This window comes from Vombatus ursinus, unplaced genomic scaffold (assembly GCF_900497805.2).
Source record: "Vombatus ursinus unplaced genomic scaffold, bare-nosed wombat genome assembly UNPS02009918.1, whole genome shotgun sequence".
Taxonomy (NCBI): domain Eukaryota; kingdom Metazoa; phylum Chordata; class Mammalia; order Diprotodontia; family Vombatidae; genus Vombatus; species Vombatus ursinus.
The window spans coordinates 1,647,233-1,662,262 of NW_020949696.1; the positions used below are offsets into that span (position 1 = coordinate 1,647,233).

Consider the following 15,030-nt stretch of genomic DNA (forward strand, 5'->3'; position numbering starts at 1 on the left):
GTATCTTATCTTGCCTACATTGTATATGGAAATGCTCATTTTATCTGAGTTTTGTTAAGTTCAGAATAAAATAAAATAAAGTCACTTATCCTAAGCCTCAATTTCCTCATTTGTAAAATGGGAATAGTAGTATTTAATGCATCTCAGGGTTGTTGTGGAGAGCCTCATGGAAATGATAACTAGCCTGGGATCATAGATTTCTATCTGGAAGGAATCTCAGAAACCTTTCACTCCAACTCCATTTTACAGATGAGGAAACTGAGGCCCACAGAGGAAAAAAGTGATTTCTCAAAATTATATAGGTAGGAGAGCTGGGATTTGAACCTAGGTCTTCCAGCTCCAAATGGAGACTTCTTTCTGCTAAGAAAGTCCTGTCTCCCAGTAGCACCCAAGAAGAAGTTGGGTGTCCAATTCTATTAATTTTACCAAGGTCTTAGGGGCCCTCACTTCTCTACACTTTGATCTACACCAGCAGTTGGATTCCCTAGGCTACCAGGGAAGTTAGAAAATTGTGTGATTCTAGAGCAATCTGCCTGAGAAATGCCAGGCACCTCCTAACATAGAGAGAGGCTCCACCCAGATCACTGAAAAAGCCCCTTAATCTCCTGCCTCTCCAAACCATTCTACGCAGAGCTGCCAATGTCAAGTTCTGAAAGTCCAGGAATGAGCCTTGTGGCTCACCTCTGTCCCCTCCTCCTTATTTCACATCATTCGGACACCTTTCCCAACTATCTCTGCTTTTACTACAATGAAGAGATAGTCTCTTCTCCAAACATTCACCTTTGAACCATCCCCTCCCAGTTTCTCCAGCACCGTGCCCCCTTTATCATGCCAATTCTCTCTTATCTTTGTCTCTCTCCCTTCTTCCCTGCTGTGGAAAACATGCCCATATCTCTCTCATCCTTAAAAAACCCTCCATTGATTCAATCATTCATGATAGCTATTGTCTCATATCTCCTTGAGGAGAGATGTTATATTACATAATATATAGTTATATATTATATTGTATATAGTTATGTTTTCTTATATATGTACCTAATTAGCACCTTGAAAGCAGGAACTACTTCTTTCTTTCTTTTTTCCTTTCCTTTTCTTTTTTGTCTTGGTATCGCCAGCACCAAACACAGTACCTGGTGCACAGTAGGTGCTTAATAAACGTTTGCTGAATTATATCGCACGGAGGGGCTGCTGGCAGATCTATGGGGAGGGGCGTCCTTCTTCCCACTGGCCCAGGATTCCCAACTTGGCCTGCACCCCCTCCCCTGCAGGTAGGGGATGAGGATGGGGCACAAAGCTGCTGGCGAGGAAGCCCCAGCGCCTCGTACCTTCACCCTGCCCCCACAGCCAGCCCACGAAGTCCGGTTCGCAGGTCGCATTTACGCCCTGCTCTCTTTCCCTTTTTGGAGCCCAAGCTCAGCAAAGGGGAAGGGGTGGCTTCCGGTTTGGTCAGCTCTCCTCTGCGGTAGGAAGGAGAAGAGAGCAGCTATGGTGATCAAAATTGAACCCTGGAGAAAGAAGTAAGGGAGATAGGGTAGGGGAGGAGGGGAGACAATTCAGCCTATACTGAATTTCTTTATTACATTTTCGGGGCTGCCCAAACTCTCTTCAGTTCCCGGCTGGCTGGCTGGCTGGCTGGCTCATTTGCATAAAGTCCGGCCGAGTCTAGGTGCTGGCCTTGGTCTCTAGATCCGGGATTTCCGGTCTGGAGAGTTCAGCACCCTGGTACCACGTATTCATCCTCATCCTCAGCCTCAGGATGATGGGGCGCTTGGGGATCCGGGATGCAGGTCAGATTATTCACGTTGCCATAGATGGGATGCTCAGCCCTGGAGCTGTCCTCATAGTTCATGTAGAGGGCCTCGGGATCTGGCGAAGACCCTCTGCTTGGAGGAGGAAAGACAAGCCAGATGTTAGGAAAGTGTTGGGGTGGGCTGGGGGGAAGCCAGGGAGGAAATGAAACTTATTCTGACCTTCTGGTGGAGTGAGTGATTGCAGATTTAGAGCTGGAAGAAGGGACTTTGTGGTGTTCAATAATTTTCAGTTGCATCCAACTCTTTATGACCCCATTCGTGACCCTCTTTGTGACCACATTTGAGGTTTTCTTGGCAAAGACACTGCAGTGGTTTGCCATTTCCTGTTCCATCTCTTTTTACAGATGAGGAAACTAAGGCAAATAGGATTAAATGATTTGCCCAGGGTCACACAGCTAGTAAGTATCTGAGGCCAGATTTGAACTCAGGCCCTCAGAGGTCATTTAATCTAACCCCTTCCTTTTTACAAATGAGGAAACTAAAGTTCAGAGAAATTAAGTGGCATACACAAGGTCACACAGCCAGTACAGAAGCAGAATCCAAGCCTAGGTCTTCTGGGTCTCAAGTCAAGCATTCATTTTGTCTATTATACCGCCCTGCCTGGCCAAGGTTTGAGAGAGCTGAACAAGGCTAGGTCTGGGCTGACTCCTTCCCTTTTCCAAAGAGTCACTGGACTGGGACCCTTCCAGGACCCCTCTGCAACTTGTGCTATGACCCTGGAAGAGCTGGGGGTGGAGATTGCCTGAATAAAACCCCAGAAACCTTAGACAAGTCACCTATGCTCTCCATCTCTGTTTCCTCAACTGAAAAATGAAAGGGTTGGAGAATAATCTCTGAAGTACTTTCTAGCACGATCTCTATAATCATCTGCAAGGAGCCTTCCAACAGCAGGTCAGGGCCAGAAGTGACCTCAGGTGCTGGCTAACTGCAATTTCAGGTTCCTTTAAGATGCATAATGTGGGAGAGGGAGATGCTGTTCTCTGTCCTCTGCTCATACTGCATGAGGAATATGGGATTCAGTTCTGGAGCTATATTTTAGCAAGGACATCAAAAACTGTAGGTGTCCAGAGGAGGGCAACCAGGATGGGGAGGGAACCAGAAACAAAGGTTCAGCTGCATGAACTGGGGTTAGCCTGGAGAAGAGACACTATCGTGGAGGAGCGGCCCGTGATAACTGTTTTCAAGTGTGTAAAGGACTGTCATTTGGAAGGGACTCAACATATTCTCCTTGGTCCCAGAACCAGGGGAGCTGGCTATGGAGGCAGATCTAAGTAGTTCCCATTCCCATGTAAACTGAACAATAATGGAATGGGTTTCCTCCAGAGCTCGTGGAGATGAGCCTGAGATGGCCACATGTCAGGCAATGTCACAGAGTGAGATCCAGTACAGGAAGAGGCTGGACTAGGGGGTCTTCCAAGGTCCCTGCAAGCTTTGAGACTCTGATTTAGTCTGACAGCCTAACCATTTTACAGATGAAAAAACTGAGGTCCAGGGAGGGTAAATGAGAGCAGAAAAGCAAGGACTAAAACCCAGATCTTCTGACTCTTATTCCAGAACTCTCTGTCACACCATGTTTCAGCTGTGCCAAACCCTATTGGGTACTAGGGGATATGGATAAGGGTAGAAGGGTCCATCCCTTTTGATTCACCCTGAAAAAGATTCCCTGAAAGTTATCTCACCAGTTAGAGATTCGTTTAAGGTAATTATTCTTTTAACAAGTAAAGCAAGCGTAGAACATTGTGCAAATCTTGGAGATGAGTGCTGAAACTGCTGTTGTGTGACCTTGGGTTTCTCTCTGGGACTCAGTCTCTTCACCTATAAAATGGGTTGGCCTTCCACCCACGGCCTCTAGCATTAAAAAATTCCTCTGGTTGGCATTTAAAGCTCTTAGAGGGCACAGAGTAATCGTGAGGGCCACCTATGGCTACGTGTAAAGGTTACGTGCATGTCGGCTCATCTACTTGAAGCCTGAAGGAGAAGCGGGAGGGAGGATGAGAAGCGGATCTCCGGGAGTGAGGGCTGGTCACTCACCGACTCTGCCTGGGATTCGGGCTCTGGCTGCTAGGCTGGGAGCCCAGAAACAAGTTCTCATAGAGCAGAGCCCCGGGGCTGCTTGGGCCTGGGGCAGCCGAGGGGCTGGGGGTAGTGGCCTCAGTGAACTGCCCGACACTCCGGCTGCTATAACGGGGTTGCCAGCCCGGGGCCGAGCCGCTCTCCGAAGGCTTCCAAGGACAGGTCTCGAGGGCATCCCGGCGCCGTTTCCTGCGGATCCCCAGGACAGTCCCCACAGCGACGCCGGCTAGCAGCAGCACCAAGCCCAAGGTGATGCCCACAATGGGCCCGGCGGAGAGTTTGCGGTCAGTGCAGTTTTGCCGCTCGTGGGGCAGCAGACAACTGCAAGTCTTGTTGTCTAAGTCCTGGCTGCAGTTCTGAGTCAGGTTCTGGCCCTTGGAGGTACGTAGCAGCAGGAGCAGACACGGCAGCAGGAGGGGGAGCCAGGCCCCAGCAGCCTGCATCCCGGCAGCCTAAGGAGACACCGAAAGCCAGGCTTCAGAGCTCTCTCGAGCCTGGGATGAGCCTCAGGCTCCTAGCTGTGGGCTAAAAGCAGCTCCCCATCTGCCCCTCATTACCACCTCCACCCACCCCAGCCCAAAAGCAACGGAAGCAGCTGCTCCAGAAACGGCGACACCCTCTCCCTAGCCCCAGCCTTTAGCCACAGCCCAGGCGACAACCCTGAAATGCTCATGCAACCTCTCCGACCGCCCGGCACAGCGGGGTGTGCTGCTCCCCTACATGCAGAGCCTTGGCTTTCCTGCCCAGGGTGGGGAGAGGGAAGGAAGGGAACCCAACCCCAGAGACCCTCCATCCCTGAAGATCCCCTCCTCACACCCTCTTCCCTGCCTCCTTAGTCTGGACGGGCTAGATGACCCCTTCCAAAGGTGTGGAGACCACTGAAGGGAGGGAAGGACTCACCTGGAGAGAGTCTGGAGTCAAAGGTGGCTTCCTGAGAGCTAGCTCCTTCTTGGCCTCTTTCAGCAACCCAGTGAGGCTCCTGCTGGGAGAGAAGAGGAACAGGCGGAGCCCGCTGCTGTCGGTAAGACCGGAGGGATGAAGAAGACAAGTCCCCTAGGTCCCTCCCCCAAGTCCCCTGGATCCCTCCCCCTTCATCCTCTGTCCCTTCCCCTTTTCTGTCCCCAGCCCTCAGAGAAGCCGCAGTTCTCATAGTCTAAAGGGGAAGGGGAAGCACAGTTCAGCCAATTTGGGGTCTAGGCTCAGGCTTCGCTGGGCTCAGGGATAGGGAAGGCCCTGTTTCTTACCTCTGCGGTTGACCTTCCCTGCCCCAAATGAACCTTTGCCCACCTGAGGCATAGGATGTAGGGATGGGAGGACAAGCCAGCTTTCCTCATTTTCCTCATCTGAAAAGTGAGAGGATTGGACTGGAGTAATAACTCATGCTCGAGGGCCCCCGGGACTGCCTGTTCCCAGTATGGCCACAGCAAGCTGCCAGACGCTTGAGGGGACTCTCCATTCTGAGTAACTTTTGTCTTTTGCTTCATATGAGGAGTTCTCTGAAGAGCTACTCTCCTCAGAGCAGGGTGACCCATCCCCTCCTCTCCACTCCTACAGGCATCACTTCTGTTCAAGCCCTCATCACCCTTTTCCTGGACTCTCCAAATAGCTTCCGAATCAGTCTCCCCTCATACAGCTTCTTCCTTGTCCAATTCACTCTTCCTACAGCTACCAGATAGATTTTCATAAAGCACAGATCTGACCATACTCCGCTGCTCAGGAAGGTTCCATGACTCCCCCTTCTTTACTCTTGTCTTGAATGAACTGCCGAGCGGCCTGTCATTTAAAATCCTTTACCATTTTGTTCTGACCTGGGCTTATGTCCTATTACCTTCCTTCAGAGATACTCAACCCAAACTGTGACCCTTATTCAACATTCTTTACCTCTGCACCTTTGAACAGACAGTCCCATGCCTGGAATGCTCTCCCTCCTCATTCCCTATCTTCCTTCAAGGCTCGGCTGAAGGAACACTTCTTTTTTTTTTTTTTTTTTTAGGCAATTGGGGTTAAGTGACTTGCCCAGGGTCACACAGGTAGTAAGTGTCAAGTGTTTGGTCTGAGGCCAGATTTGAACTCAGGTCCTCCTGACTTCAAGACCAATGCTGTATCTACTACGCCACCTAGCTGCCCCCAGGAACACTTCTTAATCAAGGCCTTTCATAATTTCCTCTCCCCCACCCCCCACCCCCCAATCTTAGCTGGAATCAGCTGGGGATGACAAAGTAGGTAGAGTTCTAGGCCTGGAGTCAGGAAAATTAATTCAAATCCAGTCACAGATACCCTGTGTGACCCTGGACAAATCATTTAACCTCTGTCTGCCTCAGTTTCCTCATCTGTAAAATGAAGATAATAACAGCATCTGCCTCTCAGGGTTTTTTGTGTGTGTAAAGATTTTGTGAAACAATATCTGTAAAGTGCTTAGCACTGTGCCTGGCACATGGTAGGTACTTAATAAATACTTGTTCCCTTCCCCTCCCTGGCAATTGGCCAATCAACCAATAAGTCAACAAGTATTTATAAATTGCCTACTATCTGCCAGGCAATATTCTAGACACTGAAAGATACAAAAATGAAAAAGAAATAGCTCTGGATCTCAAAGAACATAATTTCTATAACACTCCCTCCCATATTATTTTGTATTTATTTAGTATATTTAGTTTTTATTTACTGGTATATACACACATATATACATGTGCCTATATGCATATACATAGAATATATACAGAGATAGATATACATATATGTGTATATATATAGTTTATATACATACATACACATATATAAAAGCACATATATACACTCAGAGTGTCCCCAGAGTATATACTGGTATATTTTTTGTTGTTGTTATCGTTGTTTTGGTGAGGCAATCGGGGTTAAGCCCAGGGTCACTCAGCTATGTTATGTGTTATGTGTCTGAGGCCAGATTTGAGCTCAGGTCCTCCTGACTCCAGGGCTGGTGCTCTATTCACTGTACTCCCTAGCTGACCTGAGGTATATGTTTTGCATTCCTAGAAGGCTGCTTCTTCCCCAGTTAGATGTAGAGTCCTGAGGACGAGGCCTGTTTGTCTTTGCCCAGTATCCCCAGGGCCCAACATAGTGCCTGGCCCATTGCTTGTTGGTAGAATGATGTTTTCTACCTGAAACCCAAGGGTCCCCAAGGGCAGAGACCAAGTTTCCCTTCAGACAGAGCACAAGGCCTTTGTCTTCCTTCTCAAACCAGGGGATCCCAGAGGGCAGGACCAAGTTCCCCCACCATTCCCCGCAAGGCAAGATTCTGTCCTCTCAGACTGAGGAATGCCTTCTGGCAGGGGTTTGGTCTCCCCTCTCCAAACAGGGGCTTCCTAAGGGTAGGGGTCTTTCTGACTCTGTACACTGACTCTAACCCTAAATGTGGGGGAGGAGTAACCATCTCCCTCCCTTTTCCTCATGACTATTTCCCTGCCTTCTTTCCTTCTAACCCTACTTAAAACTGGTGGCTCCCAGCTGTGAATCTGAGGCTGGGAAGGTTAGAGACAGCTCAGCCTGGGAATCCCCAGTCCTACCCCCAGGAAGGAGGGGAAGTAGGTTGAAGCCCTGCATCAGCATAACTGGGGCCCTGTCCTCAATGGAGTCTCTGAGCAAAGGAGGAACAGGGCAATAGGGAAGTGAAGTATCCACAGGGGACAGGCTGGGGCCCTTCTTGGAGGGATCGCTGTCCTACGGTTTTGAGCTGGAAAAAAAAAAACAAACCCAAATTTTACAGATGAGGAAACTGAGACCCAGAGAAGAGAATTGACTTTCTCAAGATCACATAGACAAGCCAGGATTCCAAATCATGTGCCTTTTTTCACCTGGGAATTTGCAATGCCAATGAAATCACACCCTCTCTTCATCCCAGTGCTTGGCATATAGTAGACCTTAATAAATATATATTGATTGATTGACCAGGATAGTAAAGGGACTGGAGATCACACCATAAGAGTACTCAAGGATCTATTAGTCTGGAAAGGTGGGGATGGGAGTGGGGGATGGGTCATGTGAGAGGTCTTCAAGCACCTTGACAGCTGCTGTATGGCAAAGGGGTTGGATTTATTCTGCTTTGCCTCAGAGGGCAGAAATAGGAGCAACTGAAGGGCTGGGAAGTCACAAAGAGGAAGAACTCTTTAATGGTAGGAGCCATCCTACAATATGATGGGCTGTCCCAGGAGAAAACACCAGTTGGATAACTCTTACCTATGGGTAATGCTGAAAAAGCTACATGCTCAGGTCAGGAGTTGAACCAGGTGCCCTCGGACATTTTTAAAAATTCTATAATGAGACCTTCTATGTTATTATTATTCAATAGCATGTAAGTTTGGTGAAGGTATGGACACTCATTTTGGACATTTTAACATACCTACCACAGTGCCTGGCTTCCCTTAAGCTCTGCTTCCTACGTGAAGACTTTGCTGATTCCTTTGAAGTTGTTAATGTCCTGTGCCCACCCCCACACCCTGAAATGACTTGGCATTTACGGGGGCTGGACTAGAACACTTCCATTGGAGCCCAGCTTTCATTCTGTAGGGAGAGACATGATCTAGCCCCTTACATACATGAACAACAGCTTCCGGTTGGTGCCATGATCACGGTAATGGGGGGGGGTCAGACATCACTGGTGACTGAACCAGAATGAGCCCTCCACCCTAAGAGCTATAAAGAGCAAGGAGAGATGGCTGCAGGCCGTTTCAGATGGCCTCTTTGTTGGGACAGTCAACACCAGCTCTCCCTTGGACTTCCAGCTGTGGCAAAGGGGATTTCTCTCCCCTTCTTCCTTCCCCAGCGGCAGCTGCTGTGGCTGCTCGCATGTGACCAAGATAACGCAAGCTTGCCTAGGTGACCCTGAGACTGGACCTCAACTGTTTGGCTGCCTCATCTCCTTCATTTGGCCCTCCCATTCCCCCTCCATCCCTTCTTAGATAATCTTCTTGGGAGTTGTCCATAGGAGAGGATTCTAGGAAGATGGCTGAGTAAGTCAGAAAACTTTCAGCTCTAGGGGCAGCTAGGTGGCACAGTGGATAGAGCACTGGCCCTGGATTCAGGAGGACCTGAGTTCAAATCCAGCCTCAGAACATAACACTTACTAGCTGTGTGACTCTGGGAAAGTCACTTGACCCCATTGCCTAACCAAAAAAAAAAAAAAAGAAAAAAAAAGAAAAAAGAAAACTTTCAATTCTCTTAATTTCCTCTGAAAAAAAAAATTACCTCAGACCAGCAGAAATAAACATAGGGGAAAGCCATTGTTCTCCTAAGACAATTTGTGAAGATTGACCAGGATAGTAAAGGGACTGGAGATCACACCATAAGAGTACTCAGGGATCTATTAGCCTGGAAAGATGGGGATGGGGGTGGGGGATGGGTCATGTGAGAGGTCTTCAAGAACCTTGACAGCTGCTATATGGCAAAGGGGAAGATTCCAGGAAAGACCTGACCTCCTGGAGCCGAGGTTTGGCAGGCCAGTTCTAATCAACAAACCACCAAACAACAAGCCTTGGGGGCAGCTGGGTTGAGAGGCAGCCTCAGCCTTAGAAACTTTCAGCTAGTAGACAGTGTTGGGGTCTGATGGCTGAGTACTCAGTAGAAGGACCTTCTACTATCGAGGGACACAAAGCACAGCTGTGCTGACCAGACGCATCCGGGCTGTGGCTTCAGGGAGAAGACACTAGCACACACCTGCTGAGTGCAGCAGCCCAAGCAGGGACCCTGCTGGCTGTGGGCACTTGCAGGAGAACAGAGTCCCTGGTTTCACGTCTGGGGCAGAGAGGACAGCTGCAGTTTGCAGCCACCGAAGGGACCACAGGAAGCAAGACCATTTATGGGACAGTGGGGCTAGGGGCCCTACCCGTGGCTTAGGAGTAGAGAAGAGAGCCCAAGATAGACCTCAGAAAATAACAGTAAGAAGGACCTGAGGCTTGGGGCATCATTGCTCATGCCTCAGGACTACAATTTGATTGCATACATACAACTTGATTACATATAATAGCTGCAAAAACAAATAAATAAATAAATAAAGATGAGTAAACAAAGGAGAAGGAACCCAGCCACAGATAGTTACTATGGGGATAGAGAAGGTCTGGGTTCATATTCAAAGGAAGATTAGGGAGCTAAAAAAGCCACTCCTTTTTCAATGAGAAACGTCAAATGGGGGCAGCTAGGTGGGGAAGTGGATAAAGCACCAGCCCTGAAGTCAGGAGGACCTGAGTTCAAATCCAGCCTCAGACCAAACACTTGACACTTACTCACCGTGTGACCCTGGGCAAGTCACTTAACCCCAATTGCCTAAAATTTAAAAAAAAAAATTAAAATTAAAAAAATTAAAGAGAAATATCAAATGGTCCCAAGCACAAAAAAAAATTCTTGGAAGAACTTGAAAAAGACTTTAAAAATCAAATAAGAGAGATCAAGGAAAAGTTAGGCAAAATAGGAATAGAAAAAATACACCAATCACCACCTGAAAGAGATCCCAGGAGGAAAACTAAGAGGAATATCATAGCCAAATTTCAAAGCTCACAGGTTAAAAAGAAAAAAGTGGAAGGAACAAGAAAAAAAATTAAATATGATGGGGCTACATAAAGTATTACACAAGACCTAGCAGCTACTATGTTGAAGGACTGTAAGTCTTGGAATACTGCATTTTATAGAATAAAAGAGCTAGGGTTATGACCAAGGGTAACTTACTCATCAAAATTAAGTATAATCCTGAATGAAAAAAATGGAAATTTAACTAACTCAAAGACTCAGGTTTTGTGACAAAAACCCCAGAACTTAAGCGAAAATTCAACATATAACATCCAGGAGAAATATAAGGTAAACATTAAAAAACAATTATAAGGGACCCACTAAGGTCAAATTGTTTACTTCATATATGTGAAAATATCAACAGTACTCATGATTGTGATCATTATTGGGGTGGTTTAAAAGAAATGTGTGGGCCATGCTGAGTATGATGGGGTGATTCTAAAAAAATAAAACTGTGTAGGAAGAGATAAAAAGGAGTAATTATCTCATACAAATGAGGCACAAAAGGAAAAAATGATACAGAAGAAGCTAGTAGTGGGGAGGGTGGCCTTACTTTCATCAGGAATGGGTTAAAGAGGGAACAACAAATATATCTAGAAGGGTATAAAAGTCTTCTAAATTAAAAAAAAATAAGAGGGCATGGGGATAGGGTGGGGAGGAAGGATAAGGGAGGGGTGGGCAGGTTAAGTTTTTTCCTTCTATATCAGGAGTTCTTAACTTCTGAGCTTGTATTAAAAATATTTTGATAACTTTATTTCATTGGACTTATATAATTGGACTCCTTTGAAAAGCTATGTATTTTATTTTTGCATTGTAAAATATTATTAGAAAAGGGGCCTGTAGGTTTCACTAGACTTCCAAAAAGGTTCATGAAACAAAAAAAGCTAAAAACACGCGCCTTCTGGAATTTCACTCTGTGATCTTATTGGCTCCCACAGGTTCAGCTATGGTCTCCATGTAGACGATTCCCAGATCCATATTTTGAGCCCTGGTCTCTCTCCTAAGTTACATCACATCACAAGCTCCCAGCTACATCTTCTCTGAGTTTTCTTCCCCAAGTTCAGGAGACCAAACTGCAATCCTCTAGGAGGTGGTGATGACTCCAAATGCAGCATTTCTCTGAGGAGAAGTGCCCCACCTCTAGGAGGATTCTGCAGCCCAATGCCCTAGCTCACCTAGAGATCCGGACTTCAGAGATGCTCAGGCATCTCAGGTCAGAGAGGAAAGTGAAGTATCCGCTCAGCCGTCACACAAATCTCCTGGGAGTCTTCACCTTCTGAGAGAGTCTAATAGGAGTCATGGGTTACTGTTTCTTCTTTGAAGTATCTGTCACTGCCCACTTACATGTTTTGTTGTTTTAAGCACTTATTTTTTGGTGAAAGAAATAAATAGCTGTCTCATAACTAATATTTACTACTTTATACAGTAAGTAACTTTTGAGAAAAGACCATGTTAATTGCTTTTAGGGGGGATGCTAGACATCCACAACAGTTCAAACTTTATTGGAAGATTTTCCTGGGTTTACTCTAGGTGGGGGCAATGAGCCAGAGTATAAGAAAAGCCTGATTTGGGGCAGCTAGGTGGCGCGGTGGATAGAGCACCAGCCCTAGATTCAGGAAGACCTGATTTCAAATCCAGCCTCAGACACTTAATACTTACTAGCTTTGTGACCCTGGGCAAGCCACTTAGCCCCATTGCCTAGCCAAAAAAAAAAAAAAAAAAAGCCTGATTCCCTGACTGGGGTCAGACTAAGAGTGAATCCAGGTTCCCTTGAGCCCAAAGCTGAAGGTCTTTTGTGGGGGAACGGGTCCTCCCAAGCCACAGACAGCACCTCTAGTCTGTGTTCACTTCCCAGTGTTCATGCTGTTACCCCTCTCTACTCTCCCCGCAATGGATTGTATACTCCTCAAGGTTAAGGATGATTTTGTCTTTGCCTTTGTATCTCTAGCATCTAGCACAGTACCTGGCACATAGCCTTTTGATAAATGCTACTTGAATTGAATTATTGTTTGTCTGACATAAAACATAGGAGAATCATAGGATTTAGGACTAGAAGGGTCACGTAAGATCATCTAAGTCTATCCGCTTCATTCTTAGATGAGAAAACTGAGACCAAGAGAAGGGAAATTACTTGCCTCTGGATAGAGTTGGGGTGTAGGAGAGCTAGGACCCCAATCTAGATCAAGGCATCTCTCCACCACAGCAGGCTGCCATGACGAATGCAATGATCCCGGCTTTCTGAGCTACAGTGTTGGCTGGGAGGGAAGGCAATGGATGAGGAAGGAGAGACTTACCCAGGCAAAGCCAGTGATCCTATAGTCACCATCTACACCTGCCTGTCCCCAACTGTCCCGTTTCAAACCAAAGGGGCCCAGGGATCTGTGCTGGGGCGTCGGGAGCCTCAAACTGCTCCCCCCCAAGGAGTCCTCACTCCCCCAAGATGATGGGATCCCGGCCTCAGTCTGGAGCTGCTTAGCTCCTCAAAGAGAAACTTCTTGTCTCCTTCCTAGACCCTTCTCTACCTCCTATCCCTTATTAGCCCAGTTCCCCTGCCCTGGCTCCACTCTGAGTACCCTGATAACTGTGGTCCAAGCTCCTGGTGCTGAATCAGAGAGCAAAAGGTTCAACATCATGCTGCCATGCGTGTGCTCGAGTGCGCGTACACACACACACACACACACACACACACACACACACACAGAGTGAATGAAATAGCTGAGCTAGGAGACAGCACACTTGGCCTCTGTCCAGGCTCCATCACTAATGAGCTATTGATTTCTTCAAAGAAAAGCTAAATGAGTGTCTGTTGACAAGTGGCAGGGAGGATTCTTTTGTGGGGTATGAATTGGAATAGAAGGATGCTGAAGTTTCTTCCACCTCTGAAAGTCTGTCTTGTGGTGATAAGGATAGACCTTGGTCAAGATTCTGAACTTCTCTGAGACTCAGCCACCTAAAGCAGCTGGGCAGTGCAGTGGATAGCACATGGCAAACACCTACTGTGTGCCAGGCACCGCCCTAAGCATTGCGGATGCAAAGAATGGCTCAGGGCAGTCCCTGATTTCAAGGGCCTCAGAGGCTAATGGGAATCAACATGCAAACAGTTACACATCAACAAGCTACAGGCAGGATGAGTTGGAAATAATCAACATTGGGAACACGCTGGCATGCAGGGAGATGAGGAAAGGCCTCTTGTAGAAGATGAGATTTTAGCTGGGACTTGGAGGAAGCCTGGAAGGCGAGACTGAGGCAGGAGAGCATCCCAGGCATGGGGATAGCCAGTGAAAATGCCGGAATCAGAGGTGAGGGTCTCGTTCAAGGAATAGCAAGGAGGCTGGTGTAGCAAGGCCGGTGTCATTAAATCAAAAAGGTCCTGAAAGTACTGGAAAGGCTAGGGAAGGACAAATTATGAAGGGTTCAGAGGGTTTTGTATTTAATCCTGGAGGAGCTAGGGAGCCACATATTTTATTGAGTAGAGGGGTGACCCGGTGGGATCTTCACTTTGTCAGCTGAGGGGGATGGAGTGGTCCCCACTAGCAAGCTATCCATGTGTGAGGTAATGAAGACTTAGACCAGGGTAGTGGCAGTGTCAGAGGAGAGAAGGAGGCTTCGAGAGATGTTATGAAGGTAGATCTTGGCAGCAGATTGGATATGGGAGTAAGAGGGGATGAGGACTCAGGGACGACCCCTCAGTTTCAAGCCTGGATAGCAGGGGGGATGGTGGTACCCTCAGTAGTGTTAGGAAATGAAAAGAGGGAGGGTTCGGGATAAGAGAATGAGTCTGGTGCTGTGTATGTTGAATTTAAAATGTCTGTGCGATATCCAGTTTGAGATGTCCAATAAGCTATTGGAGATACAAGACTGGAACCCAATGGAAAGGTTAGGACTGGATGAGGAGATCTGAGCATCATCAACATAGGTTTGCTCATTGAATCCATGGGAGCCGATGAGATCATCAAGGGAAATTGTGTAGAGGAAGAAGAGAAGAGGGCCCAGCACAGAGCCCTGTGGCATACCCATGGTTAGTAGGTATGACCCACATGAAGCTCCAGCAGGGGAGGCTGAGAAGGAGAGGTCAGAGAGATAGGAGGAGATCAAGGAGAGAGCCATGTCTCAAAGACAGAGAGAGAAGAAAGTATCAGGAAGTTCAAAACCAGCCTCAGACACTTACAGGCTGAACAACTTAACCTCGCTCACTTTTGCGACAGTTAGTTGGCACAGTGGATAGAGCACTGAACCTAGAGTCAGGAGGATCTGAGTTCAAATCTGACCTCAGCCACTTACTCACTGTGTGACCTTGGACAAGTCACTTAACCCTGATTGCCTCTACCCCCCCCCAAAAAGTATGTCTTGCCAGTGAGTGACAAGAACCTCAGTTTTCTCATCTCTTAAATGGGGATAATACCAGTACCTCCCAAGGTTGTAGTGAGGATCAAATGAGATATCTGGAAAGCACTTTGTAAACCTTAAAGCACTATATGAATATAGACTATTACTATTATTATCTCGGTTTCCTCATCTACCTAATAATCTGTAAGCTCCCTGCCAGCTCTGACATCCTGTGTCCTAAGGGCCCTCCCAGTTCTGACATTCTCTGTTCTAAGGGCCCTCCCAGCTC

At 47.2% G+C, this 15,030-nt stretch overlaps 1 protein-coding gene across 3 annotated transcripts in view; it reads right to left on the bottom strand.

Moving 5' to 3' along the window:
* Nucleotides 1-1,532: 1,532 nt before the first annotated feature.
* The window catches only part of LRRC25 (leucine rich repeat containing 25), a 13,696-nt gene continuing 198 nt past the window's right edge, over nucleotides 1,533-15,030 (bottom strand). Inside the window, exons 1-4 of one of the 3 annotated variants that reach the window (XM_027853046.1) lie at nucleotides 5,129-5,222; nucleotides 4,785-4,863; nucleotides 3,843-4,336; nucleotides 1,533-1,883 (exon numbers count right to left, since the gene is read on the bottom strand). In XM_027853046.1, the coding sequence (XP_027708847.1) occupies nucleotides 1,712-1,883; nucleotides 3,843-4,327 (657 nt within the window). In that variant the 5' untranslated portion in view covers nucleotides 4,328-4,336; nucleotides 4,785-4,863; nucleotides 5,129-5,222 and the 3' untranslated portion in view covers nucleotides 1,533-1,711. Of the gene's footprint in view, nucleotides 1,884-3,842; nucleotides 4,337-4,784; nucleotides 4,906-5,128; nucleotides 5,223-15,030 lie in introns of those variants that run through there. The other 2 variants (XM_027853047.1, XM_027853049.1) reach the window with 2 other exon arrangements.